At 38.2% G+C, this 24469-nt stretch overlaps 7 protein-coding genes and 1 long non-coding RNA gene across 12 annotated transcripts; 7 read left to right on the top strand and 1 right to left on the bottom strand.

Moving 5' to 3' along the window:
- Positions 1 to 1725: 1725 nt before the first annotated feature.
- UGT74E2 (Uridine diphosphate glycosyltransferase 74E2) lies at positions 1726 to 3562 on the top strand. Its single transcript, NM_100448.4, has 2 exons — positions 1726 to 2569; positions 2652 to 3562. The coding sequence occupies exons 1-2, from the start codon at positions 1925 to 1927 to the stop codon at positions 3366 to 3368; spliced, it is 1362 nt and encodes a 453-aa protein (NP_172059.1). The 5' UTR covers positions 1726 to 1924; the 3' UTR covers positions 3369 to 3562.
- Positions 3563 to 3814: 252 nt separating this feature from the next.
- AT1G05675 (UDP-Glycosyltransferase superfamily protein) lies at positions 3815 to 5448 on the top strand. Its single transcript, NM_001197986.1, has 2 exons — positions 3815 to 4493; positions 4635 to 5448. Exons 1-2 carry the CDS (start codon positions 3849 to 3851, stop codon positions 5349 to 5351), a joined length of 1362 nt encoding a protein of 453 aa, NP_001184915.1. The 5' UTR covers positions 3815 to 3848; the 3' UTR covers positions 5352 to 5448.
- Positions 5449 to 5498: 50 nt separating this feature from the next.
- On the top strand, positions 5499 to 9023 carry AT1G05670 (Pentatricopeptide repeat (PPR-like) superfamily protein). Of its 3 annotated transcripts, none has more exons than NM_100447.7 (3): positions 5539 to 8428; positions 8535 to 8625; positions 8732 to 9023. In NM_100447.7, exon 1 carries the CDS (start codon positions 5765 to 5767, stop codon positions 7988 to 7990), a length of 2226 nt encoding a protein of 741 aa, NP_172058.2. In that variant the 5' UTR covers positions 5539 to 5764; the 3' UTR covers positions 7991 to 8428; positions 8535 to 8625; positions 8732 to 9023. The 3 variants fall into 3 exon arrangements, with proteins under 3 accessions (NP_001154307.2, NP_172058.2, NP_001318929.1); NM_001331562.1 differs by having other exon boundaries at positions 8741 to 9015; NM_001160835.3 differs by having other exon boundaries at positions 5499 to 8428; positions 8535 to 8977.
- Positions 9024 to 10372: 1349 nt separating this feature from the next.
- On the top strand, positions 10373 to 12494 carry AT1G05660 (Pectin lyase-like superfamily protein). Its single transcript, NM_100446.2, has 4 exons — positions 10373 to 10943; positions 11279 to 11568; positions 11716 to 11944; positions 12051 to 12494. Exons 1-4 carry the CDS (start codon positions 10506 to 10508, stop codon positions 12276 to 12278), a joined length of 1185 nt encoding a protein of 394 aa, NP_172057.1. The 5' UTR covers positions 10373 to 10505; the 3' UTR covers positions 12279 to 12494.
- Positions 12495 to 12759: 265 nt separating this feature from the next.
- On the top strand, positions 12760 to 13088 carry AT1G04403. Its single transcript, NR_138709.1, has one exon. It is a non-coding gene; the product is annotated as an other RNA (long non-coding RNA).
- A 1296-nt stretch (positions 13089 to 14384) lies between these two features.
- On the top strand, positions 14385 to 16562 carry AT1G05650 (Pectin lyase-like superfamily protein). The gene is made up of 4 exons (NM_100445.2): positions 14385 to 14875; positions 15296 to 15585; positions 15734 to 15962; positions 16073 to 16562. Exons 1-4 carry the CDS (start codon positions 14438 to 14440, stop codon positions 16298 to 16300), a joined length of 1185 nt encoding a protein of 394 aa, NP_172056.1. The 5' UTR covers positions 14385 to 14437; the 3' UTR covers positions 16301 to 16562.
- Positions 16563 to 16608: 46 nt separating this feature from the next.
- Positions 16609 to 19128, top strand: AT1G05640 (Ankyrin repeat family protein; the record flags this gene model as incomplete). Its single annotated transcript, NM_100444.2, has 3 exons — positions 16609 to 17666; positions 17766 to 18175; positions 18259 to 19128. Exons 1-3 carry the CDS (start codon positions 17063 to 17065, stop codon positions 19126 to 19128), a joined length of 1884 nt encoding a protein of 627 aa, NP_172055.1. The 5' UTR covers positions 16609 to 17062.
- A 72-nt stretch (positions 19129 to 19200) lies between these two features.
- 5PTASE13 (Endonuclease/exonuclease/phosphatase family protein) lies at positions 19201 to 24340 on the bottom strand. 3 transcript variants are annotated; one of them, NM_001035899.2, is made up of 11 exons: positions 23265 to 24335; positions 22923 to 23175; positions 22023 to 22830; positions 21795 to 21919; positions 21577 to 21661; positions 21080 to 21245; positions 20937 to 20977; positions 20583 to 20850; positions 20314 to 20437; positions 19856 to 20216; positions 19201 to 19773 (listed from the first exon to the last, which is right to left on the bottom strand). In NM_001035899.2, the coding sequence occupies exons 1-11, from the start codon at positions 24079 to 24081 to the stop codon at positions 19411 to 19413; spliced, it is 3411 nt and encodes a 1136-aa protein (NP_001030976.1). In that variant the 5' UTR covers positions 24082 to 24335; the 3' UTR covers positions 19201 to 19410. The 3 variants fall into 3 exon arrangements, with proteins under 3 accessions (NP_001030976.1, NP_172054.3, NP_001322440.1); NM_100443.5 differs by having other exon boundaries at positions 20937 to 21245; positions 23265 to 24340; NM_001331561.1 differs by having other exon boundaries at positions 19856 to 20437; positions 23265 to 24188.
- Between the last annotated feature and the right edge of the window lie 129 nt (positions 24341 to 24469).

Raw genomic sequence — 24469 nt, 5'->3', positions numbered from 1 at the left:
ACGATTGTGTCAAGTAAAGGAAAATAAAGATCTTGGAATTTAATTTAATTTAGAACAAAACAGATTTCTGATAGTAAACCGTAAATTTAGTGGTGGCTATATTATGCAGCAAGATTATCAGTTAACTAGATTTTAATCTGCGGTATACCGCGGGGTTATATCTTTTTTAAAAACTAAAAAGTTAATTTGTTTAGTAGATTAAATAAATATAATTCATTTTAATATTTTCTAAATGTACAACTCTTATATATATATATATATATTATTTAGTATACAATTACTATGTTTATTTTTTACTGTTTAACAATATAGAAAGAATAACACACAGTTTATTAAGTTAAAATTTAGATTATAACTAAATAATTCAAATTTTAATTATATTAATTTTATTAATATAATGATATTTTGATATATATATATATATATATATATATATATATGATTTCACCCATGATATACTGTCTCGTATTATTATCGATCCAAAGCCGTCATATCATCTAATCTCGTTCAGTGAAATTAAACATATCTAATAGATTTCACCCATGCTATACTGTCTCGTATTACCTATCGACCCAAACTCGTCATACCATCTAACCCCGTTCAGCGAAACTAAAAATTATTTTGTTATTTTTGTTTTAATAATACTTTAATTTAAAAGATATATAATTCAAATCAGTTTAAAAGTTTTATTTTAAATGGTTATTTAATTGTTTTAAAATTCATATATTATAAATATTATAAACCCGTCTTATCATCTAATCTCGTTCGGTAAAATTAAACATTATTTTTTTATTTTTTGTTTGAATAATATTTTTATTAAAAAATTTATAATTCACATCAATTTAAAAGTTTTATTTCAAATGATTATTTAATTTTTATACATTTCACATATTATAAATATTATAAAACGTTTTTCCGTTAAATATTTTAAATGTTTAACTAACTATAATATTTATTTTTAATAAAGTATAATATTAATAAATTCCTAAGATTTCTCCTTTTTAAAAGTAATTAGAATTGATGGAAATATATTAGATAAAGAAATGCTAATAATTAAGAATATTAATTAGTTATAATAATTAAATATCAATGACATCCACTGTAAATAAGTCCCAACTTAAGGATTTATTTACTAAAATAGCTCCAAAAATGTATATATAGATGTTATCAAAATTCGAATTAAAAAGTTGTAAAAAGACTCGGAGGCGGTCAAAATCAATTTTTTTATTTTCTTGCATAAATTTGTGAACTCCAGAGAATTAAGAATGACCAGTGATAGAGCTCCACGTGGATAGATTGGGTTCCAAAGTGGGACGGCGTTAAATATAAAAAGGCCGGAAGTTGTCGAAGTAGTCTTTTTTCCCATTATTTCTGTTTTCGGTTCCTTATTTTGTTCCTTTGTAATAATGAGTGACATCAAAAATATTTGGGGACGAATTAACAGGTAATGTAAATAGAAAGAAATAGAAAATTTTCTTTGATTTTACAATTTGGATTCGGATTGCATAAGCAATGACATCAACAGTAATACATAGCTGAGAGGCTGAGATGCAGTGTCTCTCTCTCAGGGAAGATGACAAAAAGAATCTGATATACACGTACGTATGTTGCGAGTTACATATTGATATATCACATGTCATAAGTCACATGCTAACGATAAACTAATAAACTAAAACAATTATGTCAACATATATCGGTGAATTGCATTATCATCGACCTCGGTCACTGTTCCGCACATCTTGGTCGCCACGGAACATAGACAATTTTTGGATTGTAGTCCAATTAATGAGTCCCCCACCAAAGCCGTAGTAAAATCGAAGTCGTTCTCTAATCCAATCATATATATATCCATAACACACACCAACAACACCCACACAACAAAAACTAGAGTCAGTAACAACACAAGATTAAAAAGAAGGAGAAAATGAGAGAAGGATCTCATCTTATCGTCTTGCCTTTCCCAGGACAAGGCCACATAACTCCAATGTCCCAGTTCTGCAAACGCTTAGCCTCAAAAGGTCTTAAGCTCACTCTGGTCCTCGTCTCCGACAAACCCTCTCCTCCATACAAAACAGAGCACGACTCAATCACTGTCTTCCCCATCTCCAACGGCTTCCAAGAAGGCGAGGAACCATTACAAGACCTCGATGATTACATGGAAAGAGTAGAAACCAGCATCAAAAACACCTTACCGAAGTTGGTTGAAGACATGAAACTGTCGGGAAATCCACCTAGGGCTATCGTGTACGACTCCACCATGCCATGGCTTCTTGATGTAGCTCATAGTTATGGATTGAGCGGTGCCGTGTTTTTCACGCAACCTTGGCTTGTCACAGCTATTTACTACCATGTTTTCAAGGGTTCGTTCTCTGTACCGTCTACAAAGTACGGTCACTCGACATTAGCATCTTTCCCTTCGTTCCCGATGCTGACTGCAAATGATTTGCCGTCTTTCCTCTGCGAATCGTCCTCATACCCGAATATACTGAGGATTGTGGTGGATCAGCTCTCAAACATTGATCGAGTCGACATAGTGTTGTGCAACACTTTCGATAAATTGGAGGAAAAGGTACAGAATATAAATCCATATAGAGGAACATGTCTCTGTCTTTTGTAGGAAGTGTTTTAAGTTTTATTTTCTCTGCTTGTAGTTGTTGAAATGGGTCCAAAGCTTGTGGCCAGTCTTGAATATTGGACCAACGGTTCCATCGATGTATTTAGACAAACGACTGTCTGAAGACAAGAACTACGGTTTTAGCCTCTTCAATGCGAAAGTCGCTGAATGCATGGAGTGGCTAAACTCAAAGGAGCCTAATTCTGTTGTCTATTTATCATTCGGAAGTTTGGTGATTCTAAAAGAAGATCAAATGTTGGAACTCGCTGCGGGTCTGAAACAGAGCGGACGTTTCTTTCTGTGGGTTGTGAGAGAGACAGAGACACACAAACTTCCAAGAAACTATGTCGAGGAAATCGGTGAAAAAGGACTTATTGTAAGCTGGAGTCCTCAGCTTGACGTACTTGCACATAAATCAATCGGTTGTTTCTTGACACACTGTGGATGGAACTCGACGTTAGAGGGATTGAGTTTGGGAGTTCCAATGATTGGTATGCCACACTGGACTGATCAGCCCACGAATGCTAAGTTCATGCAGGATGTGTGGAAGGTTGGGGTAAGGGTTAAGGCAGAAGGTGATGGGTTTGTGAGAAGAGAAGAGATTATGAGAAGTGTGGAAGAAGTTATGGAGGGAGAGAAAGGGAAAGAGATTAGAAAGAATGCTGAGAAATGGAAAGTGTTGGCTCAAGAGGCAGTTTCTGAAGGAGGTAGCTCTGATAAGAGCATCAATGAGTTTGTTTCTATGTTTTGTTGAATGATTTAAATTGATATGTTCAAAAGTACATCGTCTTTTGCAAGTCCAATTGTAATTCTTGTTGTTGTTGTAGTAATAACTAATAATATAGTTTCTCATTTGTCTTCAGCTCTCTATTAATTCCAAGTTCCAAATGATAACATGTGAGTTAAAAATCCAGGGTTTAATAAAATATCCAAGCCGGATAAAATTTTGCATAACTCTATAAAAATTCATCTCATTTTTTTTTAAAAATGAAATATACACTACACACCTAAAGCTACTTTAAATGTGACGGCCTTATGCAGTCAAAGGTCATATGGTAGGTTGAATTATCATCGATGTCTATCCCCACACATCTTGGTAGCCACGTTTGACCTTTTTGGATAGTAGTCACAAGAAAAGTCGTAAAATCAAAGTCGTCCTCTAACCCAACCTTATAAATACACACACCCACACATAACAGAGTCAGAGTAAGAACGAAAGACAAAAAAAAAAAAGATGAGAGAAGGATCTCATGTTATTGTTTTGCCTTTCCCAGCACAAGGCCACATAACTCCAATGTCCCAATTCTGTAAACGCTTAGCCTCAAAAAGTCTTAAGATCACTCTTGTCCTCGTCTCCGACAAGCCCTCTCCGCCGTACAAAACAGAGCACGACACAATCACTGTCGTCCCCATCTCCAATGGTTTCCAAGAAGGCCAGGAACGATCAGAAGACCTAGATGAGTACATGGAAAGAGTAGAATCCAGCATCAAAAACCGCTTACCGAAGTTGATAGAAGACATGAAACTATCGGGAAATCCTCCTAGGGCTCTTGTGTACGACTCCACCATGCCGTGGCTTCTGGATGTAGCTCATAGTTATGGTTTGAGCGGTGCCGTGTTTTTCACGCAGCCTTGGCTTGTCTCAGCTATTTACTATCATGTATTCAAGGGCTCGTTCTCTGTACCGTCTACAAAGTATGGTCACTCGACGTTAGCATCTTTCCCTTCGTTACCGATTCTGAATGCGAATGATTTGCCGTCTTTCCTCTGTGAATCTTCCTCTTACCCATATATTCTAAGGACTGTGATCGATCAGCTCTCAAACATTGATCGAGTTGATATAGTTTTGTGCAACACTTTCGATAAATTGGAAGAAAAGGTACCGATAAATAGAAAATTTTATTAGATTTGATATAAACAAAAAGAATTGTGATACTATACTAATTGACATTTTTTGCTCTTAAAGGTTTATTATGGTTAATTTGTCTTGTGTTTCTTTTTTCTTTTTTGCTGCTTTTAGTTGCTGAAATGGATTAAAAGCGTGTGGCCTGTCCTGAACATAGGACCAACTGTTCCATCAATGTATTTAGATAAGCGACTGGCTGAAGACAAAAACTACGGATTCAGCCTCTTCGGTGCGAAAATCGCTGAATGCATGGAGTGGCTCAACTCAAAGCAGCCTAGTTCAGTTGTTTATGTATCATTTGGGAGCTTGGTGGTTCTAAAAAAAGATCAACTGATAGAACTAGCGGCGGGTCTGAAACAGAGCGGACATTTCTTTTTGTGGGTTGTGAGAGAGACGGAGAGAAGAAAACTTCCAGAAAACTATATAGAGGAAATTGGTGAGAAAGGACTGACCGTGAGCTGGAGTCCACAACTTGAAGTTCTTACACATAAATCGATCGGTTGTTTCGTGACACATTGTGGATGGAACTCGACGTTAGAGGGATTGAGTTTGGGAGTTCCAATGATTGGTATGCCTCATTGGGCAGATCAGCCTACAAATGCTAAGTTCATGGAGGATGTGTGGAAAGTTGGAGTTAGGGTTAAAGCAGACAGTGATGGGTTCGTGAGAAGAGAAGAGTTTGTGAGACGTGTGGAAGAAGTTATGGAGGCAGAGCAAGGTAAAGAGATTAGAAAGAATGCTGAGAAATGGAAAGTGTTGGCTCAAGAGGCTGTTTCTGAAGGAGGTAGTTCTGATAAGAACATCAATGAGTTTGTTTCTATGTTTTGTTGAATGATTGAAATTGTGTTGTTTAATATGGGCCTAAGTGATATTCTTAATGGGCTTTTAAGTGGTTTTAGCTCAAAAGCGAATCGTTTTGTTCGTTAAAATGACCGTTCGCATATACGACGCCGTTTCAACCAAAATCCCCAAATCGATCGTCGTCTTTAATCGCACGCCGTGCCCTTCATTTTCAGAATTTCTCTTCAGAGACAGAGAAAGAGAGAAACAAAAAGTTTGTATTTTTATTCAAGTTCTCAATCTCATTGCAACATACGTCGAAACCCATCACCCGCTTGAGTCGGGTCAATTTTTTTTGGTGCAGAGACTTTGGGGGTTTTCGAAAAATCAGCGAATGATTGTTCTCCACAGGACTCGACTACCTACTTAGCTCGCGGTGAGTTTTTGATGTTTATGATAGAGCGATGAAGAAGCCATTCACTGGCTTGTTGATGAAGAGAGGTACTCTTTCTAGCTTCAGAAATTTCATTCAACTCTTTTCACTTCAGTCTCGTGGACTCAGTTTCTCAACTTTAACCGATACGAGACCTTTTCCTGATTATTCACCAAAGAAAGCTTCAGTGAGAGACACTGAATTTGTACATCAAATCACTAATGTGATTAAGCTTCGTAGGGCTGAGCCTTTGAGGAGGAGTTTAAAGCCTTATGAATGCAAATTCAAAACTGATCATTTGATTTGGGTTCTGATGAAGATTAAGTGTGATTACAGGTTGGTTCTTGACTTCTTTGATTGGGCTCGCTCCCGCAGAGACTCCAACCTTGAATCTCTTTGCATTGTTATTCATTTGGCTGTGGCGTCTAAGGATCTAAAAGTGGCTCAGTCTCTTATAAGTAGTTTCTGGGAGAGACCAAAGTTGAATGTTACTGATTCCTTTGTACAGTTTTTTGATCTTTTAGTATACACTTACAAGGACTGGGGTTCGGATCCTCGTGTATTCGATGTTTTCTTCCAAGTACTTGTTGATTTCGGATTGCTCCGTGAGGCGAGAAGAGTATTTGAGAAGATGTTGAACTACGGATTGGTTTTGTCTGTTGATTCTTGCAACGTGTACCTTACCCGTCTTTCTAAAGATTGCTATAAAACTGCAACAGCAATCATAGTATTCAGGGAGTTTCCGGAAGTGGGTGTTTGCTGGAATGTTGCTTCTTATAACATCGTCATTCATTTTGTTTGTCAACTTGGGAGAATAAAAGAAGCCCACCATCTACTCCTGCTTATGGAGTTGAAGGGCTACACACCTGATGTAATCAGTTACAGTACAGTGGTAAATGGATACTGTAGGTTTGGGGAACTTGACAAGGTTTGGAAGCTCATTGAAGTAATGAAACGGAAAGGGCTGAAGCCGAATTCTTATATTTATGGTAGTATAATTGGTTTGCTCTGCAGAATTTGTAAGCTAGCCGAAGCAGAGGAGGCTTTTTCAGAGATGATAAGGCAGGGAATACTTCCTGACACTGTAGTATACACAACTCTTATTGATGGTTTTTGCAAGCGAGGGGATATTCGGGCTGCATCGAAGTTTTTTTATGAGATGCACTCTCGGGATATTACACCAGATGTTTTGACATATACTGCTATTATATCAGGGTTTTGTCAGATTGGCGACATGGTAGAGGCTGGTAAACTATTTCATGAAATGTTTTGCAAGGGTTTAGAGCCGGATAGCGTTACTTTTACTGAACTTATAAATGGATATTGCAAAGCAGGGCATATGAAAGATGCTTTTAGGGTCCACAATCACATGATTCAGGCTGGGTGCTCCCCAAATGTTGTTACATACACCACATTAATTGATGGGCTTTGTAAGGAAGGGGACTTAGATTCAGCGAATGAACTTCTCCATGAAATGTGGAAAATAGGTCTTCAGCCAAATATTTTTACTTATAATTCCATTGTCAATGGTCTATGTAAGTCGGGTAATATTGAGGAGGCAGTTAAACTTGTTGGAGAATTTGAAGCTGCGGGGCTTAATGCAGACACTGTAACTTATACAACCTTAATGGATGCCTACTGTAAATCAGGGGAGATGGATAAGGCTCAAGAGATTTTGAAGGAGATGCTCGGCAAAGGGCTTCAACCCACTATTGTCACATTCAACGTCCTAATGAATGGCTTTTGTTTGCATGGGATGTTGGAAGATGGTGAGAAGCTATTAAATTGGATGTTGGCAAAGGGTATAGCGCCTAATGCAACCACATTTAATTCTCTCGTGAAGCAATATTGTATTAGAAATAACCTGAAGGCAGCAACTGCAATTTATAAGGACATGTGTTCGCGAGGAGTAGGACCTGATGGTAAGACGTATGAGAATTTAGTTAAAGGCCATTGCAAGGCTAGGAACATGAAGGAAGCATGGTTTTTATTCCAAGAAATGAAAGGGAAAGGATTTAGTGTCTCTGTCAGCACATATAGCGTTCTCATTAAAGGTTTTTTGAAAAGGAAGAAATTCTTGGAGGCAAGAGAAGTGTTTGACCAAATGAGAAGAGAAGGATTAGCTGCGGATAAAGAAATTTTTGACTTTTTCAGTGATACAAAATACAAGGGCAAGAGGCCAGATACAATTGTAGATCCTATTGATGAAATAATAGAGAATTACCTTGTAGATGAGCAACTAAGGGGAGCCAATTAGCTGGTGGTAGGTCAGAACTCAGAAGTTAATCTTAGTGAGAATGAATGTGGTTTTCGAGGAAACATTGATGCCTGTTTCCGAGTAGTAGAAGCATCAGGTCGTTAAGGAGCTCTTTGGATTGACACCAAGAATAAGCTTCCGATCAATCTGTTAGCAGATGATCCTTTTTGTGCATTAAACAGCTACCGGCAGCAGTTCAGGAGGATTTTGCTGCTCTGCCAAAAACGCAACTTGCATCTTTAGACAAGAGTATCTGTGAACTCCTCCTTCAACGTTCATGTTTGTTTTCTTATGTGTGAGGATTCTGCAGGTTCACAATCTTACTGATTTATCATTTGCTAAAAAAGAACTGATGCTGGTGCAACTGCTCTATTTTGGCGATTTTCATCAGCTTCCTATCCAGATCTCAAGTTCTAGACCCTGTTAGTGCTCTTCGAGGTAACAAAAAGAAAACAATGGTCCTTGAAATTGAAATGACATTCAAGGATTTCTAATCACACAAAAGCTTCTTACTTATTTGCTTATCCCTGCTTTTTAATTGTAGGGATATGTTTATTAATCCTGTTGAGCCAGCTTCTGATCTCATGGTACATCATGTTGTTAATGCTCACCAAGGACTTCTCAGTGAAGAAGATGTAAGAGAGCTTAAACTAGTTTTATTTCTTCTTTTTGGTAGTATAAGACTATAAGTTATGTCTCTATTTTTCAGGACTGCTTTATATTGTATAACTCTCTTTTCAGATTTTGCAGACAAGAGCCACATCATCTCTCCAGGAGTCCTTAAACCTACATGAAGAAACTTTCACATTACACATTTAGGCCAATCCAAGAACAAGACTTTCTTGGTGTAAGATTTTGGACAGAGTGCGTGATGACGTGTAGAAACAGAGCATTATGCAAAATGTATTTGTGATACTTTTGTCATATTTGAACAAATGTTACAATTTTAACATTGTTACTAAGATAGTAAGATGTCAAATTTGGGATACATGTATTGATATTCTATAATTCTATATAGCATAATAATCCGACAGCTCCAGCGTCTCTTTCTCCGTCAACTGCTCCGGCAATCACATGCCATTAGTTGAAAGTTTCTTTATTACTTCCATAATTCCATTTATATTTGTTGCTGATTTTGTTTTTTTAGTGTATTTTTACTTCAAACATATATTATCCGAATCTTCTAAGCATGCCATTTTTTTTGTTTCTTTTAGTTATTTTACGCTGAATGTCACAATTTATCTTTAAGTAGTTTTAGGTTAAAGACCATTTTTTAACCCAACAAAGTATAAAATCATCGCCCAAATCGTAATCTAGATTTTGGTAAGAATAGTTTGGTTGGTAAGAGTTACATATATAACAAAATAATCAAGCATAAATATAACTTGGCAAATATAACATATAATTTTAAAAAATGAGCTCATATATATAGACTTTCTGTAATTTTGTTTATAATGATTAACGATATGATTGAATTAGTTTCAATAATGTGTGAGATAGTTAATCACATGATTTCTTAGGGTCAACATCTAGTTAATCACATGTTTTCCTTGGGTCAACATCTAGTTAATCACATGACATGTGATATATTTTGTGTGCGATTTCGTCATGTACACATATATATTTACCCCTTTTTATACATTTTAAAACATATTTTAAAAATTCACAACTAACGGTATAATAACCGTTAAAAAAAGGCTTATAGATATGGCTAATTAATTACATTGGCCGTGACGTGTATATAATCGAACGATTGCAAAGATTGCTCAAGTCCAGAATTGTATATCTTGGATTTTACTTAGAGAATCTTGATTGTAAAAGTGTTCCTAATATTTTCAAAACAGAAATAAGGAAATGCTGTAATGATGCATTCCATGATCATTCTATAGTACCTTCGTGTAGAAAAAAAGATGTACACTAGGATAAATATTTATTAATTTAATTTTGTTACTTCTTACATTTTAAAGAATTTCTTGCTTTCTTTGTAATTCTTTTAAGAGTTCGTATTTTATCGATAAATTGATGCTATGACACTAAAGCAATAGAACATTTTATCCATAACAGGTTTTTGGGTCTGCAGTTGATTTTCTATTTATGTTTCATAAGTCACCGTTGAGTAAATTTTGGACGCGCTTCAAGAAAAAATAAAAATAAAAATAGAAATAGAAATAATTCATATATACAAATATATGATAAATATGTGCAAAAATGTCATTGTTGATACCACGTCCTTTGCTCCTAGAAATTCGATATCAACCATGTGTCCCAATGATTAATTGGAAATGTTAAGCTCTTTTTATCTATCATGAAAAAAAAATACACAAACCCCTTATCATATAAATCGCACATGTATTGTTTTTTTTTTTTTTGATAAAAACGTAACGCACATGTACTTAATTGTACCATAGACTCCAATAACGAACCAATCATGCTCTCTCTCGCTTTATATAGATATATACCCATGCATGATGCATCAAAATCAATTCAAACACAAACTCAAACTCACATATAAGAAATGACAAAATCAGTTATAAGATTTTCCCTTCTCTTCACACTTCTCACCTTCATTGATGTCTCGATTAGCGCCTCCAACGTTTTCAACGTCGTTAGCTTCGGTGCCAAACCGGACGGAGTCACCGATTCTACCGGAGCATTCCTCAAGGCATGGCAAGGGGCTTGTGTCTCAGCATCTTCAGCCACGGTGGTGGTCCCCAAGGGGACATTTCTGTTGAAGGTAATAACGTTTGGAGGACCATGCAAGAGCAAAATCACATTTCAAGTGGCTGGAACCGTCATTGCTCCGGAAGATTACAGGACCTTTGGCAATTCTGGCTTCTGGATTCTCTTCAATAAGGTTAACAGATTCTCACTGGTCGGTGGGACTTTCGACGCTCGAGCTAATGGGTTCTGGTCTTGCCGGAAATCTGGTCAGAATTGTCCTCCCGGTGTTAGAGTATGCATCTCTCCTCTATCTCTAGTTTGAACTTTTTAGTGTTTTTCCTCTCTAGTTTGAATTTAAATGCATACTTACATATATATGCGTGATATATAAATATATGTACGTCAACTAAAATATTAGGCTTATTTAAAAAATAACATATTTATAATCCAATATATTATAAAAATTCTAAATTTGTAAGATGAATAAACAAACATTGAAAAAAAAGAAAAGAATAAGCAAACATTTTTTTAATTATGTATTAAACTCCATTTGGCTACGTCCTAGTTACTATATTAAAATTTGACCGGCGAAACCAATCTCATAAAATCTTTGATGCATTATTGTAGTCAATATCGTTCAACTCGGCAAAAGACGTGATCATAAGTGGAGTGAAATCCATGAACAGCCAGGTCACCCATATGACCCTCAATGGTTGCACCAATGTGGTCGTCCGTAACGTCAAGCTAGTGGCTCCTGGAAACAGCCCAAACACCGACGGTTTCCACGTTCAGCACTCCACCGGGGTCACATTCACCGGAAGCACCGTTCAGACCGGAGATGATTGTGTTGCTATCGGCCCTGGTACCCGCAACCTCCTCATCACCAAACTTGCTTGTGGCCCGGGTCACGGGGTTAGGTATACACAACACACGCTCTTAATTTTCATAATGATCTATGAACAAATTGCAAATAGTATAAATTATTAACTCTGAGAAAATAATGAATTTCAAACTCAAGTTAGCAAATAACTCATATGATTATGTGATGACGATTGCATTTGCAGCATAGGGAGCTTGGCGAAGGAACTGAAAGAAGACGGAGTAGAGAACGTGACAGTATCGAGTTCGGTATTCACCGGATCACAAAACGGCGTGAGAATAAAGTCATGGGCGAGGCCGAGTAACGGATTCGTTAGAACCGTCTTCTTCCAAGACCTAGTCATGAAGAACGTCGAAAACCCAATCATAATCGACCAAAACTATTGTCCTACTCACGAAGGTTGCCCTAATGAGGTATATATCCAATATCCATATCGCATTCTTTTATCAGATCAATCCAAATATGTTATAACGACTTAGTCAAATAACTAACGATTAATTATGTTTTCGTATGTATTAGTATTCTGGGGTGAAGATAAGCCAAGTGACATATAAGAACATACAAGGAACGTCGGCGACACAGGAAGCAATGAAGCTGGTGTGTAGCAAGAGCAGTCCATGCACAGGAATCACATTACAGGACATTAAGCTTACTTACAACAAAGGAACTCCTGCTACTTCCTTCTGTTTCAATGCTGTTGGGAAAAGTCTTGGTGTTATTCAACCTACTAGTTGTCTAAACCGATGATATCAAATTAATATCTTGGTGTAAAGTTATTTAATTTGTTGTAAGATGAAATGGTAAAATGTTATTAGGGATTTGACCTTTCATCTTTCAATTGTAATGTTACCGTGACGATTATTAGATTAATTAGAACGGTGATTCGATGCAAATCAGTTTTGGATATCAATCGGTTTGAGAGTACCAAAGGTTCTTGTTTCTGTAACAACTGATCAACTTTTCAAAAAAAAAAAAAAAAAAACTGCAGCTTACAAAATTACAATTTTTTTTTCTCAACAAAATTACAATTTTTTTTATTTTTTTTTGTCAAGCAATTACAAATTATTTAGCTATATTTTCATTAGTAAATAAAATTTAATAACTGAGAAACTGGAAGACGTTGACTTATCACAATAACATTGTACAGTACTTGTTTTTTTTTCCGGTCAGCAGAGAGCTGGCTTTAAAAGCAAAATATAAGACAAATCTAGAAGAAACTGAGAAAAAGAATTTTTGCCGGAGCTTCTGCTTCCGTTTTTTGTAATCCGAGAAGTTGTATTGGCCCGTTACAAAGCCCATTTGTGATGATTATATATTTTGGAAACTTTTTTTTTTAATTAATAAAGAAAAGAAAAGGAATAATGTGTATGTATATGGTTGCTAAATAGTTTAAGAGCTAAAGATGGTCACACTCTTCAGGGCTTAGGACTAAAAGAATCTCACATGGGAATCACCTGCTTCCTCGGTCTCTCTACCTTGTAGCAGATTCTCCGTTCGACTGTTGTCTCTTCTCTCGTCTTACCTCTTATTCATTCTGTAGATACAACAACAACCAATCAATGAATTCAACTAGAGCGGCGCAAGAATCATATTTAGGGCTGTTGAATTCAAAATGTCAACAACTACAATTAGCTAATATATATAATATTGACTTTCTGTAATTCTGATCAGAATGATTAACGAATATGATTGGGTTGGTTTCAATAATTTGTGAGCTAGTTAATCACACGTCTTTTTTTTTTTCGGTCAACTGCTAAGTTGATCACATGTCATCTCATATAAAAATGAGGTGATGTCGTCATTTATACATATTTTGATCACTTTTTACCTACATTTTAAATTTAATTTCACAATATTACCGTTTTGTATATGGTCGTTAAAAAAAAAGAGAGTATAAAATGGCTAACTATAACAACATTCACCCGTAATGTGCATATATGTACAAATCGAAAGATTGTAAGATTTGCTCAACTACTTAATGTTTGTTTATATTGGCCTTCGATCAGAAAATCTTGGTTCTGAAAGTGTTCCTAATACTTCCAAAACATAAGTTTTGCATATAGCTGCAAGGAAATGGCAGATGACAAATTGTTCTTTTAATGGATTATATTGTTCTTCTCTTTGTTGAAATTTTGATAAAATTAAAGTTTTTAAGGATTTTGTTCCATGATCATTTTACCTTCTTGGAGAAAAGTAATACTTTATTGATAAAAAGAATACTCTAAAGATTAGGATAGATATTATTCATTTAATTTTGTTACTACTATTTTTTTTATAAAGAATTCCTATTTTTATGGTAGTTCTTTCAGGAGTTTGTAAATTTTGTGTCGATAACAAAAAAAAAAAAAAAAATCAACTCTGCACTCTATAGGGGTTTTGGTTGAGTTTCTTTCTCTTAGTTTATGGCTGAGTTTCTATTTATGCACAAATGATAGTTTTCTTCATTTAGTATTGTTGGTTCTCTATAGAATTAACGTTATATACGGTTTATGTTCTAATCAATCGCTGAGTGGGTTTCCACGTATTTATTTTGTTCATCAATATATAAAAACAACATGTACCAAGAATATAATACATATACACATACGTATATGGCCCATGTTATATGGGAAATTGATAATGTGCAAAAATGTCATCGTTCATACAACGACCGTTGCTCCTAAAAGTACGATATCAACCATGTGTGCACCTAATGATTGGAAATGTAAACTCTTTTATCAATCATAAAATATTCACAACCTCTTATCATATAGATATCACATGTACTTAATTGTACCATAGACTCCAATAACGAACCAAAATAATTATGCTCTCTCTCCCTATATATACCCATGCATCAAATCAAATCAATTCAAACACAAACACAAACACAAACACAAACATAAACTCAAACTCACATATAAAAAATGACAAAATCAGCTATAACATTTCCACTTATCTTCACACTTCTCACCTTCATCGATGTCTCGAGCAGCGCCTCCATTGTTTTCAACGTCGTGAGCTTCGGGGCCAAACCAGACGGAGTCACCGATTCCACAGCAGCATTCCTAAAGGCATGGCAAGGGGCTTGTGGCTCGGCAGCATCAGCCACGGTGGTGGTCCCCACGGGGACATTTTTGTTGAAGGTAATAACGTTTGGAGGGCCATGCAAGAGCAAAATCACATTTCAAGTGACCGGAACCGTCGTTGCTCCGGAAGATTATAGGACCTTTGGCAATTCCGGTTCCTGGATTCTCTTCAACAAGGTTAACAGATTCTCACTGGTCGGTGGGACTTTTGACGCTCGAGGTAGTGGGTTCTGGTCTTGCCGGAAATCTGGCCAGAATTGTCCTCCCGGTGTTAGGGTACATATGCTTCTCCTCTATCTATAGTTATTGTAAATAAAAACAACAATCTGACATTCATACATAAGCGCCACCAGAATGCAAAAGAGCAACAAATAGCTTTAATCATTATTGATTAGTAATAACTAAATAAGTCAATATATTTTTTTTAATAGTCAAATAACATATCTTTATTCCAATCATTTACTTACGATTAAAAAAAAAAAGGAATTAGTTGATAGTTTTCAACTATATTAATTCAGGCACATTTAATTTTCAATATGATCTATCCATGCCATTTTTAGGAATTTATTTTATAAGCATATAATAACTATTATGATAATGATTTTTGGACAAGGAAATGGATTCTTTGGTCAAAATAAAATGAAATATTTATAATCTTATTATTAATCTATGGCGTTTATATATTAATTACTGTAGTCAATATCGTTCAACTCCGCAAAAGACGTGATCATAAGTGGAGTGAAATCGATGAACAGCCAGGTTAGCCATATGACCCTCAACGGTTGCACCAATGTGGCCGTCCGTAACATTAGGCTGGTGGCTCCCGGAGACAGCCCAAACACTGACGGCTTCACCGTTCAGTTCTCCACTGGAGTCACATTAACCGGAAGCACCGTTCAGACCGGAGACGATTGTGTTGCTATCGGTCAGGGGACCCGCAACTTCCTAATTTCCAAGCTTGCTTGTGGCCCAGGTCACGGGGTTAGGTATACACCACCGTCTAATTCCTTAGAGTAAATTATGTAAATATATCATTAATTGTTAGGAATCATGAATTTCCAACAAAAAAAAAACTAGCAATATTGCCTTCACTCACTCTGGTCACAACTCATATGATGATGTGATGACTGGCAGCATCGGGAGTTTGGCAAAGCAGTTAAACGAAGACGGAGTAGAGAACGTGACAGTATCGAGTTCGGTATTCACCGGATCACAAAACGGCGTGAGGATAAAGTCATGGGCGAGGCCGAGTACCGGATTCGTTAGAAACGTCTTCTTTCAAAATCTAATCATGAGGAACGTCCAAAACCCTATCATAATCGACCAAAACTATTGTCCGTCCAACCAAGGTTGCCCTACTGAGGTATATCCATATCATATTTTTGATCAATTTCAGACTAATCAAATATGCTATATCAAATTATCAACTTAGTCAAATAACTAAAGATTTATTATGTTTATGGTATGTATTAGCATTCGGGGGTGAAGATAACCCAAGTGACGTACAAGAACATACAAGGAACTTCGGCGACGCAGGAAGCAATGAAGCTGGTGTGTAGCAAGAGCAATCCATGCACGGGAATCACATTACAAGACATAAAGCTTACTTACAACAAAGGAACTCCTGCTACTTCCTTGTGCTTCAATGCTGTTGGGAAAAATCTTGGTGTTATTCAACCTACTAGTTGTCTAAATCGATGAATTTATTTGGGGTTAAGATGATATCACTGTGAAATGTTATTAGGAAACTGATTTTTCAAATAGTTTTCTGTAACAAGGTATATGATCACCAATTTCTGTAACATACAATTTTTTTTTTTTTATTAATAAAATATTATTTTCAGTAACCAACAAAGTGGAAGACTTTGACTTGTTGTCACCATCACATTGTGCTTTTGCTTTTTGGTCTTTGATTTGGACAACAAAAATATAAAGAAATTAGAGAAAAGAAGCTTTAACTGGATATAAAGTTTTAAACTGGAGATAATTGACATAGTAATTAAGAATTTGTTGCTTCAAAACTCAAAAGAAAAAGTAATCACTAATATTACTAAAGATTTTGGAAGTTTAGCGAAATTAATAAAGAAAACAGCTGAAGATGCAGTCACTCATCACAGTCTCTCTCTCTATCTCTATATCCTGAGAATCTTACATGATTTGCCCACAAAAAGCATTGAGATTTACAAATCAATCTATTGGGTTTCAGCTACACTCTACTGAAATCAGCTGCAACCTTTTTTTTTTTTCTCTCTCTTCTTTCATCACATCGGTTTGAATCTTTACAAGAAATCTGGAAATCACAGGGAAGTCAGGGTTTTCCATTTTCAAGCTGGTTCTGTTATTACGAAACACGGGTTGCTGGAAAAGAGCTCACGGATTCTTCAAACAAAGTTGGCATCTTTCAGATTTGGGAGAAAAAGTTGTTATTCAAGATCTTTGTGTAATCTAAGGGAGAAGCATACCATGAGTTCTCTGGTTCCTGTTATGGAGAAGCAAGAGAGCGTTCGAGGTAACTCTGTGGAGGAACAGCAGAGTCTCAGATGCGTTGGTGCAGAGAATCAGGTGAGAAAGGGAAGAGCTTTGGACAAGCAAGTTAGTTTCCTAGCTGTGAATGTTGTTGAGAAACATGGAATCAAAGGAAGAGCAATGGAGAAACAGGAGAGGGCAATGGAGAGGCAGAGAAGCTTTCGTGGGTTTGTTGAGAAGCAGAAAAGCTTTAGGGTAGTAATGGAGAGACAGTTAAGTTTCATGAATGTTGGTGGTGAGAGGAAGAAGAAGACTGACTCACCTGGTAAAAGAGGAGATTCTCCTCTTCATCTCGCAGCTCGAACGGGGAATTTGGGAAAGGTTATGGAATTGATTCGAGCTTGTAACGGCATTGAAGAGTTGAAGGAGTTGTCATCAAAGCAGAATCTAGAAGGAGAGACCCCTCTTTATAGTGCAGCAGAAAATGGGCATTCATTAGTTGTTGAAGAGATGTTGAAACATATGGATCTTGATACTGCATCAGTTAAAGCTCGCAACGGTTTTGATCCTTTCCATGTCGCTGCAAAACAAGGCCATATTGGTAAATGAAACTTTAGAGAATCTGATAATAACTTGAAGACCTTGTTATTGTTGTACACCTTCTTGACATATATCTTTGAATGTGTGCTGTCTTTTGCAGAGGCATTGAAGAAATTGTTGGAGACATTTCCGAATCTGGCTATGACGGTGGATCTATCGTGTACAACTGCATTGCACACGGCTGCTTCACAAGGACACACTGATGTGGTGAATCTTCTTTTAAAGACGGATTCTCATTTAGCTAAGATAGCTAAGAACAATGGTAAAACCGCACTTCATTCTGCAGCGCGAATGGGGCACAGAGAAGTGGTTAAGTCTTTGATAGGTAATGATGCAAGCATCGGGTTTAGAACTGATAAGAAGGGACAAACAGCGCTTCACATGGCTGTCAAAGGTCAGAACGAAGGGATTGTTCTTGAGTTGGTGAAACCTGATCCTGCGATTTTGAGTGTTGAGGATAGTAAAGGGAATACGCCGTTGCACACTGCCACAAACAAAGGCCGTATTAAGGTATCATCATCGCTAATTCCCCCTCCCCTCAGTTTCTCAATCTACAAGAATTCTGATGAACTGCATTTTGCCTTTGCTTGCAGATAGTGAGATGTTTGGTATCATTTGATGGAATTAACCTTAATGCTATGAATAAGGCTGGAGATACTGCACTTGATATAGCCGAAAAGATTGGAAATCCAGAGCTTGTGTCGGTTCTGAAGGAAGCAGGAGCTGCAACAGCTAAAGATCTTGGGAAGCCTCGAAACCCGGCTAAGCAACTTAACCAAACGGTCAGTGACATTAAACACGAGGTACAGTCTCAGCTCCAACAGTCTCGCCAAACGGGTGTTAGGGTGCGGAGAATCGCAAAGAGACTGAAGAAGCTTCACATCAATGGTTTAAACAACGCTATAAACTCTGCAACCGTTGTGGCTGTCCTAATTGCAACAGTTGCATTTGCAGCAATCTTCACCATTCCTGGGCAATATGAAGAAGACAGAACAAAGGGACTGTTGTTATTAGGAGAAGCCCGCATAGCCGGCAAAGCCCCGTTTTTAGTCTTCTTCATATTTGACAGCTTGGCGCTGTTCATATCTTTGGCTGTTGTTGTGGTGCAGACTTCAGTTGTGGTGATTGAGCAGAAGGCAAAGAAGAATCTTGTGTTTGTGATCAACAAGCTCATGTGGTTGGCTTGTTTGTTCATATCCGTAGCCTTTGTTTCTCTTTCGTTTATCGTTGTGGGTAAGGAGGACATTTGGCTGGCGATTTGTGCAACGATTATTGGCGGGACGATTATGCTAACCACGATAGGTGCAATGTGTTACTGTGTGGTCATGCATAGGATCGAGGAATCTAAACTGAAAAGCTTAAGGAAAGAGAGAAGCAAATCGAAATCTTTCTCACTATCTCATATGCCTTCAGAGTCAGAGATTCTCAACGGCGAATTCAACAAGAGAATGTATGCACTCTGAGACTAAAATCTCCAGAACAGGCAATTTAGTGTAAGAGTAACAAATGTATACATGGGTCACGTACCTGTAGTTTAGATTCAAGTGAGGAGATACAAAAGTTGAATACATGCTACCTGAGGAACAGTCTCAAAGCAAATCTACAATTTCTGACACAAAATGAATTTTCTAAAGAATCAACGAATGAATAAAAGCGATTCTTCACCTGATGCATTTGTCTTGTGATGACTTTGTTGTTCTTCTGCTCTAAGATCTAGTTAAAACTGTCAAAGTCACAAGAGCTCATCACCGGCTTTTACCTCGTCTAACCGAGTCTTCAGTTCTTGGTCTAGTGCTTCCATTACGGGTAATATCTGTTGGGTAACGACGTGAACCACCTAAGTTCTTTGTTAGGTTCGTGGGTCTGTTCTCAAGGAGACATACTCTGGCTGAGAAGCAGTGACGGACTTTGACAGAGTGGCTTCTCAATGTTGTTGAGCAGCTTCCTCGAATGTTCACCATCAGGATTGCTTCTTTATCTCGAGTGTCTTCGCACCACCAATTCTGTGGGATGCCATCAACATATTCCTCCATTGAGTAAAAATCTTCGTGATGAACTTTAACGTCTACGGATCCTTCTGGATTTATTATCCCTGCTGCGGGAGAAACCTAAAAGAAAAAAATTCTTGTATATCACTAAATCTTGAATACTACAAGAATCTTCATTTGGCGTCAAAAGAGAATTTAATACCTCGAGCCAGCGTGGTAGACCAAAGGAGCCTCGTGGATTGTAGTCAGCATCTTCTCCGTCATCCTTAACTACAGCCTGGCCACCGCACAGAATGTTAAATATGGCTTGGCTCGTGGGTGAATTGTTTGTGATTGTTAGGATGACTGTGTCCTGACTCTGAAGAACAATGTTGTTGGTGCTCACAGAAGTTTCTGGAACAAATCTTAAATCTTCGAATATGGATAAAATCTTCTCATTAGACCTTATTATTTTCCCCAGTTCCTGTCTCCGCACAGATTTATCAACATGAGCTATTGTCGCATGAAATTTGCAGCGCACGGGTTTGTGATCGCTCTCAGTAACATCCATGCAAGCTTCATACCTGTTGAAACACGCAGGTGGGAAGTTAGAATGGAGAAAACACATTGAAGAGACCGGAAAAAGCGAGAAACATCAGAAAGGTCGTCATGAAACCATACATTATGACTGATGAAACTACAGGGCATTGCAAATTGCTCTCAGAGAATGGGCTAGATTGAGTGTCTCTATATATAACTCGGTCACACCACGCAGGAATTCGCTTTTTCTCCCCTGAATCATATCCTGGAGAGTACACAGCACAGAAAGATTCAGTTTTTTTGGAGCCACCATCTCTTACAAAACAGAGGAAAAAATGCAGAGAACAGAGCAGAGCAAAACTGCTTCAATTTTTTCAAATTCATATCTTATGTATCAAATCCACTTTTACCTCCAAGGCCTGAGCGATTCCTTTCAAATTTGTAAGTGGGAGGGAAAGTGATTAATGCCTCGCGCATTCCTTGGAAGACTTTTCCAACCTTCATCTCTGCTCTAAGTTGGTCTCTTTCTCTGAGCCAATCGAAGGATCGCTGTGAAATGAAGTCCCTTGCTTCATCATAGGTTATACCAAACAGTCTATAGTTGAAATCGCCAAAAAATGCGACCATGTCTGCTGCTGCAAGATCAGACTTGATTTCTTCAGCGCCGGTGCTTGGAATCTGGAAAACAGAGAAACATGTTAAATACAAATTTAAGGAGCAAACAACATAAACTCAGGAGTAAAGGTGATATGATAAGAACATACAGTGTTACTCTTTGTTGTATAAGCTGAAGTTGAGACACCAGCTGCAAGAGAGAGGGCCCATGGCAAACCAGAAGAATAAAGCAGCCAAAATAAATATGTGGAAAAGCCAAGTGAGCAAGACAAAAACAGGTACGGCACCATACCAGCTGCAGCGTTACTTAGATTTTGTCCTCGGGAAAAGACCATCAATCGAAAAATGTGATTGAAATCTGCGTTTCTGCGATTAACCGCCTCCAAGTGTGCAGCCAAGTGGCAATTCACAAAGCACATTATTCGGTCATAAACTCTGATTCTCAGACCTACACCTCCCTATTTGACAAGTAGGACATTAATGCGTGTAAACGGAACAAGTACCTCATAGAGAACTAAATTTGAATTAACATCTATATCGCATTGTCATCTACATCTTAGCCAGATAGAAGAGATTACACATTGTGGCAAAAGGCTAAGTTTTTTCCTGTAATTGTGTTATCATTCAGTGGGTCATAAACATTGTAAGTAAGCAACACATTTCATATATAACTTTCTCATTTGCAACTTCACAAGAACAAATAAAAACTGAAGTACTGAATCCTAAAGGCCTGAATGTATGTAGTATCATAATCAGATTTGAAGAAGTGGGAATTGAAGTAAGACATACCTTGTTGCCAATGGCACGGCCAAAACCACATGGAACTGCTGCAACATCAAGATCTCCAACATGAGTTCTAATATCCTTCCTCGCCCTAAAGCAGAAAATTACAGCACACAATAGGTTGGTTAATCATAGATGATACACAACTGCTGATTGGAAACCTTGCAAAAGTGTTGAATGACAAGCACGAGAATGCAACATGTCATGACAGAACATTCACTTACCAAAGAGATATCAGAAGTCCTGCCAACTGCCTTGAACCCATACGCTCGAAAGTGTTTTTCTCATCAAGGGCTTTTCCAATTGCATCAATCCACCATTGCCCCACGGCACTTCCTTCAAGTCCAACCTACACGCGTCCCAAATATGAGGTGATACTTTGACCTTCAAGTGCTTCGCGTTGTGGAAAAAGTTTTAGTCCAAATAAAGTCAAATGGAATAAAAGGAGTTACCGTTTCTTTAGCAGCAGACATGGCAAGGAAGCCTGCCCCCATCTCCACCTCTTGCAACCCAACAGCGACAATGCCTACATCTGAAGTGACAGAGCCCAGCCACGACATAAGTGCATCATGTGAAGCCCTTCCTTGACCAACATTCCAGGTACCAATTAAAATTCTAACATTGTCTTGTCTGGCATATAAAGTTTCCTTCTGAGACAATTCCGTTCGGATTATGTTGTCCAGGGGTCCTGGAGATGTCACATACCATCCTCGTACTCCACCATGAGTGGCCAGACTGAAAATGAAACCACCACCTGCTGCTAGCTTTATCACAGGTTCATTGTGTGAAACCCAGCTTGAAATTAGCTTTCCGTCTAAATCCAAGACCTGGATGTAGCCACTTGCATAACCCACATATATTCGATCACCAAAAGTGCAAAAGCACAAAACAGGCCGGTGATGGTGATTCACATCTCGCAAGCGGTTTCCATTTCCATCCCACTGAACAATTAGGCCACTTATGCTTCCAGTCCAAATTGTTCCATCTACAGCTAACACGATAGCTTCTGTTTTCCTAGTATCTTCCGAAAACGCTCCTGCACTTCTAGTGGCGACTCGGCGAACAGCTCCTGCCGCTCCCATTATGGCATTACGTGATCGCTGCAGAAAGCCCTGTGGCTTTTCCCTTTTTGAAGCTGAGAAGAACTTCAGTTTCATTTCATCATCAACTTGTTGGTCTTGTATAGGTGGCAGATCCCCACGATTCTCAACTTGCCCGTCAACATTTAAAACTTTCAGAAGGTCTTTACTCCGAGCATCCCTGCGCACATAAATCTCTCATAATGATCATCAACAAGTGACTGAAAAGACCCAGTCCTTCAACCAATGTGAGAAAAATAAAAGCCTACTTACCAGATTGAGAATGAGAGTGACTGCACAGCCCACACTTTAGCTCTTACTGAATCAGCTAACAAAAACTTGACTTCTGAGGAAGATATGCTACATGTCCCATTTACAGTAACTTGGCTCCTTAGGTCAATGGCAGATCTCTCCACTAATAGAGCAGCCATGTGTTTCTCCTCCGGTTTAAGCAGCAGAGATTTCTCTAACGTATCCCAAGGCCATATTTTTATAACACCTCCTTCAGAACATGACCACATATCACCTACATCACAACCACAAGCATAAGCAAGATTAGAGAAAGAACATATTTTTCAGATCAATCAATCATAGTCTAAAGCAAAAACAACTAACCATAAGAGCTAATGACAATGGAATTGACAGGACCACGATGAGCTAGCCAGGAGACACGCTCCTTGAAAGGATCAGAATCATCATCATCATGAGAAACAGAGCTCTGATCCATCTTCCAAGCCCGGATTTTGCCATCCTTGTGACCACTCCACAAAAGCTTGTTGCTTTGGTCAGCCACCAAACACATTGTTGGAGAAGTAGTAACAGACTCATGAAACGGCGCCGTATCCTCATCCCCTCGCGGGACCTGGCCACCAATCCCACACCCAGCCTCATACGCATCTTCCAAATTCCAAAACCTGATACCATTCTCTTGACCAGCCCAAAGCTGCGTCTCCGTACAAGCAATGTTCCTCAAGAATCTCCCAGTCTGCGTCTCCCTCAACGGATGCGGCCTCAGCTCAAGACACGGCGGACGTCCGGGATGCACCGCCGCGCGCACCGGGACCTTAAATATCCCGGAACCGCCACCAGCGCCGATAAATTCAGGTAATGGCTCGGTGTCGTCATCCCCAAGACCGACATTGGGAGGAGGATTAACGATGGTGTACTCCTCAGCTCCGGCGTTGGTTTCATCAGCGGCGTTTTCTGTGATGTTACCTCCGGTGGAGAATTCGTCGTCGGAGGAATCGAAATAAACGGCTTCGGATGCTAATGTAGCGGATCTAGGAACCTCGTCCAGGCTGTGTTTGCGGATCTGATGGTGAGGCTTGTGATCGAATTGTAGGCTATAGGAATGCGTTTTACGCCGCGGAGGAACAGGGACGAGCGTGGCCAACGCCTCTTCGTCTTCTTCTTCGATAATTAGCGAATCCATCGACAATCAGAGGAATTCAAGAACGAGAGAATATGGGAATGGGGACGAATGGTGAAGAAGAGAAAAGGGAGAGTGAGAGAGAATGATAATGAGAGGAGAGCACGTCGTGGTGGTGGGAGAGAGAGAGAGAGAAAGAGAAGAGAAGAGGGAGAGAGAAATATGAAGACGACAAGTGTACGGAAGCGAAAGTCTTGGTCTTTGTTGGTTTCCATGAGTCTTCTTCTTCAGAGAGCTTCTCAAGAGAAACAACAACAACAACAACAACAAAAAAACGAATGTTTTTGTTTTGTGATTCTCCAAGGAAGACGCAGTCAAAGTTGAGAGAGAGAGAGACAGATAATTATTATATATTTATACTCTCAGTCCTTGTCACGTTCCTTTGTTTTAT

Source organism: Arabidopsis thaliana (genome assembly GCF_000001735.4).
Source record: "Arabidopsis thaliana chromosome 1 sequence".
Lineage (NCBI taxonomy): Eukaryota > Viridiplantae > Streptophyta > Magnoliopsida > Brassicales > Brassicaceae > Arabidopsis > Arabidopsis thaliana.
The sequence above is the reverse complement of the archived record's forward strand: the minus strand, read 5'-3'. Positions and strand labels throughout refer to the sequence as shown.

Bases quoted from the DNA above. Each gene is read 5' to 3' on its own strand.
- UGT74E2 (NM_100448.4), top strand. From the start codon at position 1,925: ATGAGAGAAGGATCTCATCTTATCGTCTTGCCTTTCCCAGGACAAGGC. The intron at 2,570-2,651 runs GTACAGAATATA...CTCTGCTTGTAG, and splicing joins TCGATAAATTGGAGGAAAAG to TTGTTGAAATGGGTCCAAAG.
- AT1G05675 (NM_001197986.1), top strand. From the start codon at position 3,849: ATGAGAGAAGGATCTCATGTTATTGTTTTGCCTTTCCCAGCACAAGGC. The intron at 4,494-4,634 runs GTACCGATAAAT...TGCTGCTTTTAG, and splicing joins TCGATAAATTGGAAGAAAAG to TTGCTGAAATGGATTAAAAG.
- AT1G05670 (NM_100447.7), top strand. From the start codon at position 5,765: ATGAAGAAGCCATTCACTGGCTTGTTGATGAAGAGAGGTACTCTTTCT.
- AT1G05660 (NM_100446.2), top strand. From the start codon at position 10,506: ATGACAAAATCAGTTATAAGATTTTCCCTTCTCTTCACACTTCTCACC. The intron at 11,569-11,715 runs GTATACACAACA...TTGCATTTGCAG, and splicing joins GGCCCGGGTCACGGGGTTAG to CATAGGGAGCTTGGCGAAGG. The intron at 11,945-12,050 runs GTATATATCCAA...CGTATGTATTAG, and splicing joins ACGAAGGTTGCCCTAATGAG to TATTCTGGGGTGAAGATAAG.
- AT1G05650 (NM_100445.2), top strand. From the start codon at position 14,438: ATGACAAAATCAGCTATAACATTTCCACTTATCTTCACACTTCTCACC. The intron at 14,876-15,295 runs GTACATATGCTT...TAATTACTGTAG, and splicing joins ATTGTCCTCCCGGTGTTAGG to TCAATATCGTTCAACTCCGC. The intron at 15,963-16,072 runs GTATATCCATAT...GGTATGTATTAG, and splicing joins ACCAAGGTTGCCCTACTGAG to CATTCGGGGGTGAAGATAAC.
- 5PTASE13 (NM_100443.5), bottom strand. From the start codon at position 24,081: ATGGATTCGCTAATTATCGAAGAAGAAGACGAAGAGGCGTTGGCCACG. The intron at 21,920-22,022 runs GTAACTCCTTTT...GGACGCGTGTAG, and splicing joins TGTCTGCTGCTAAAGAAACG to GTTGGACTTGAAGGAAGTGC. The intron at 19,774-19,855 runs GTATTAAATTCT...TTTTTCTTTTAG, and splicing joins GTCTACCACGCTGGCTCGAG to GTTTCTCCCGCAGCAGGGAT.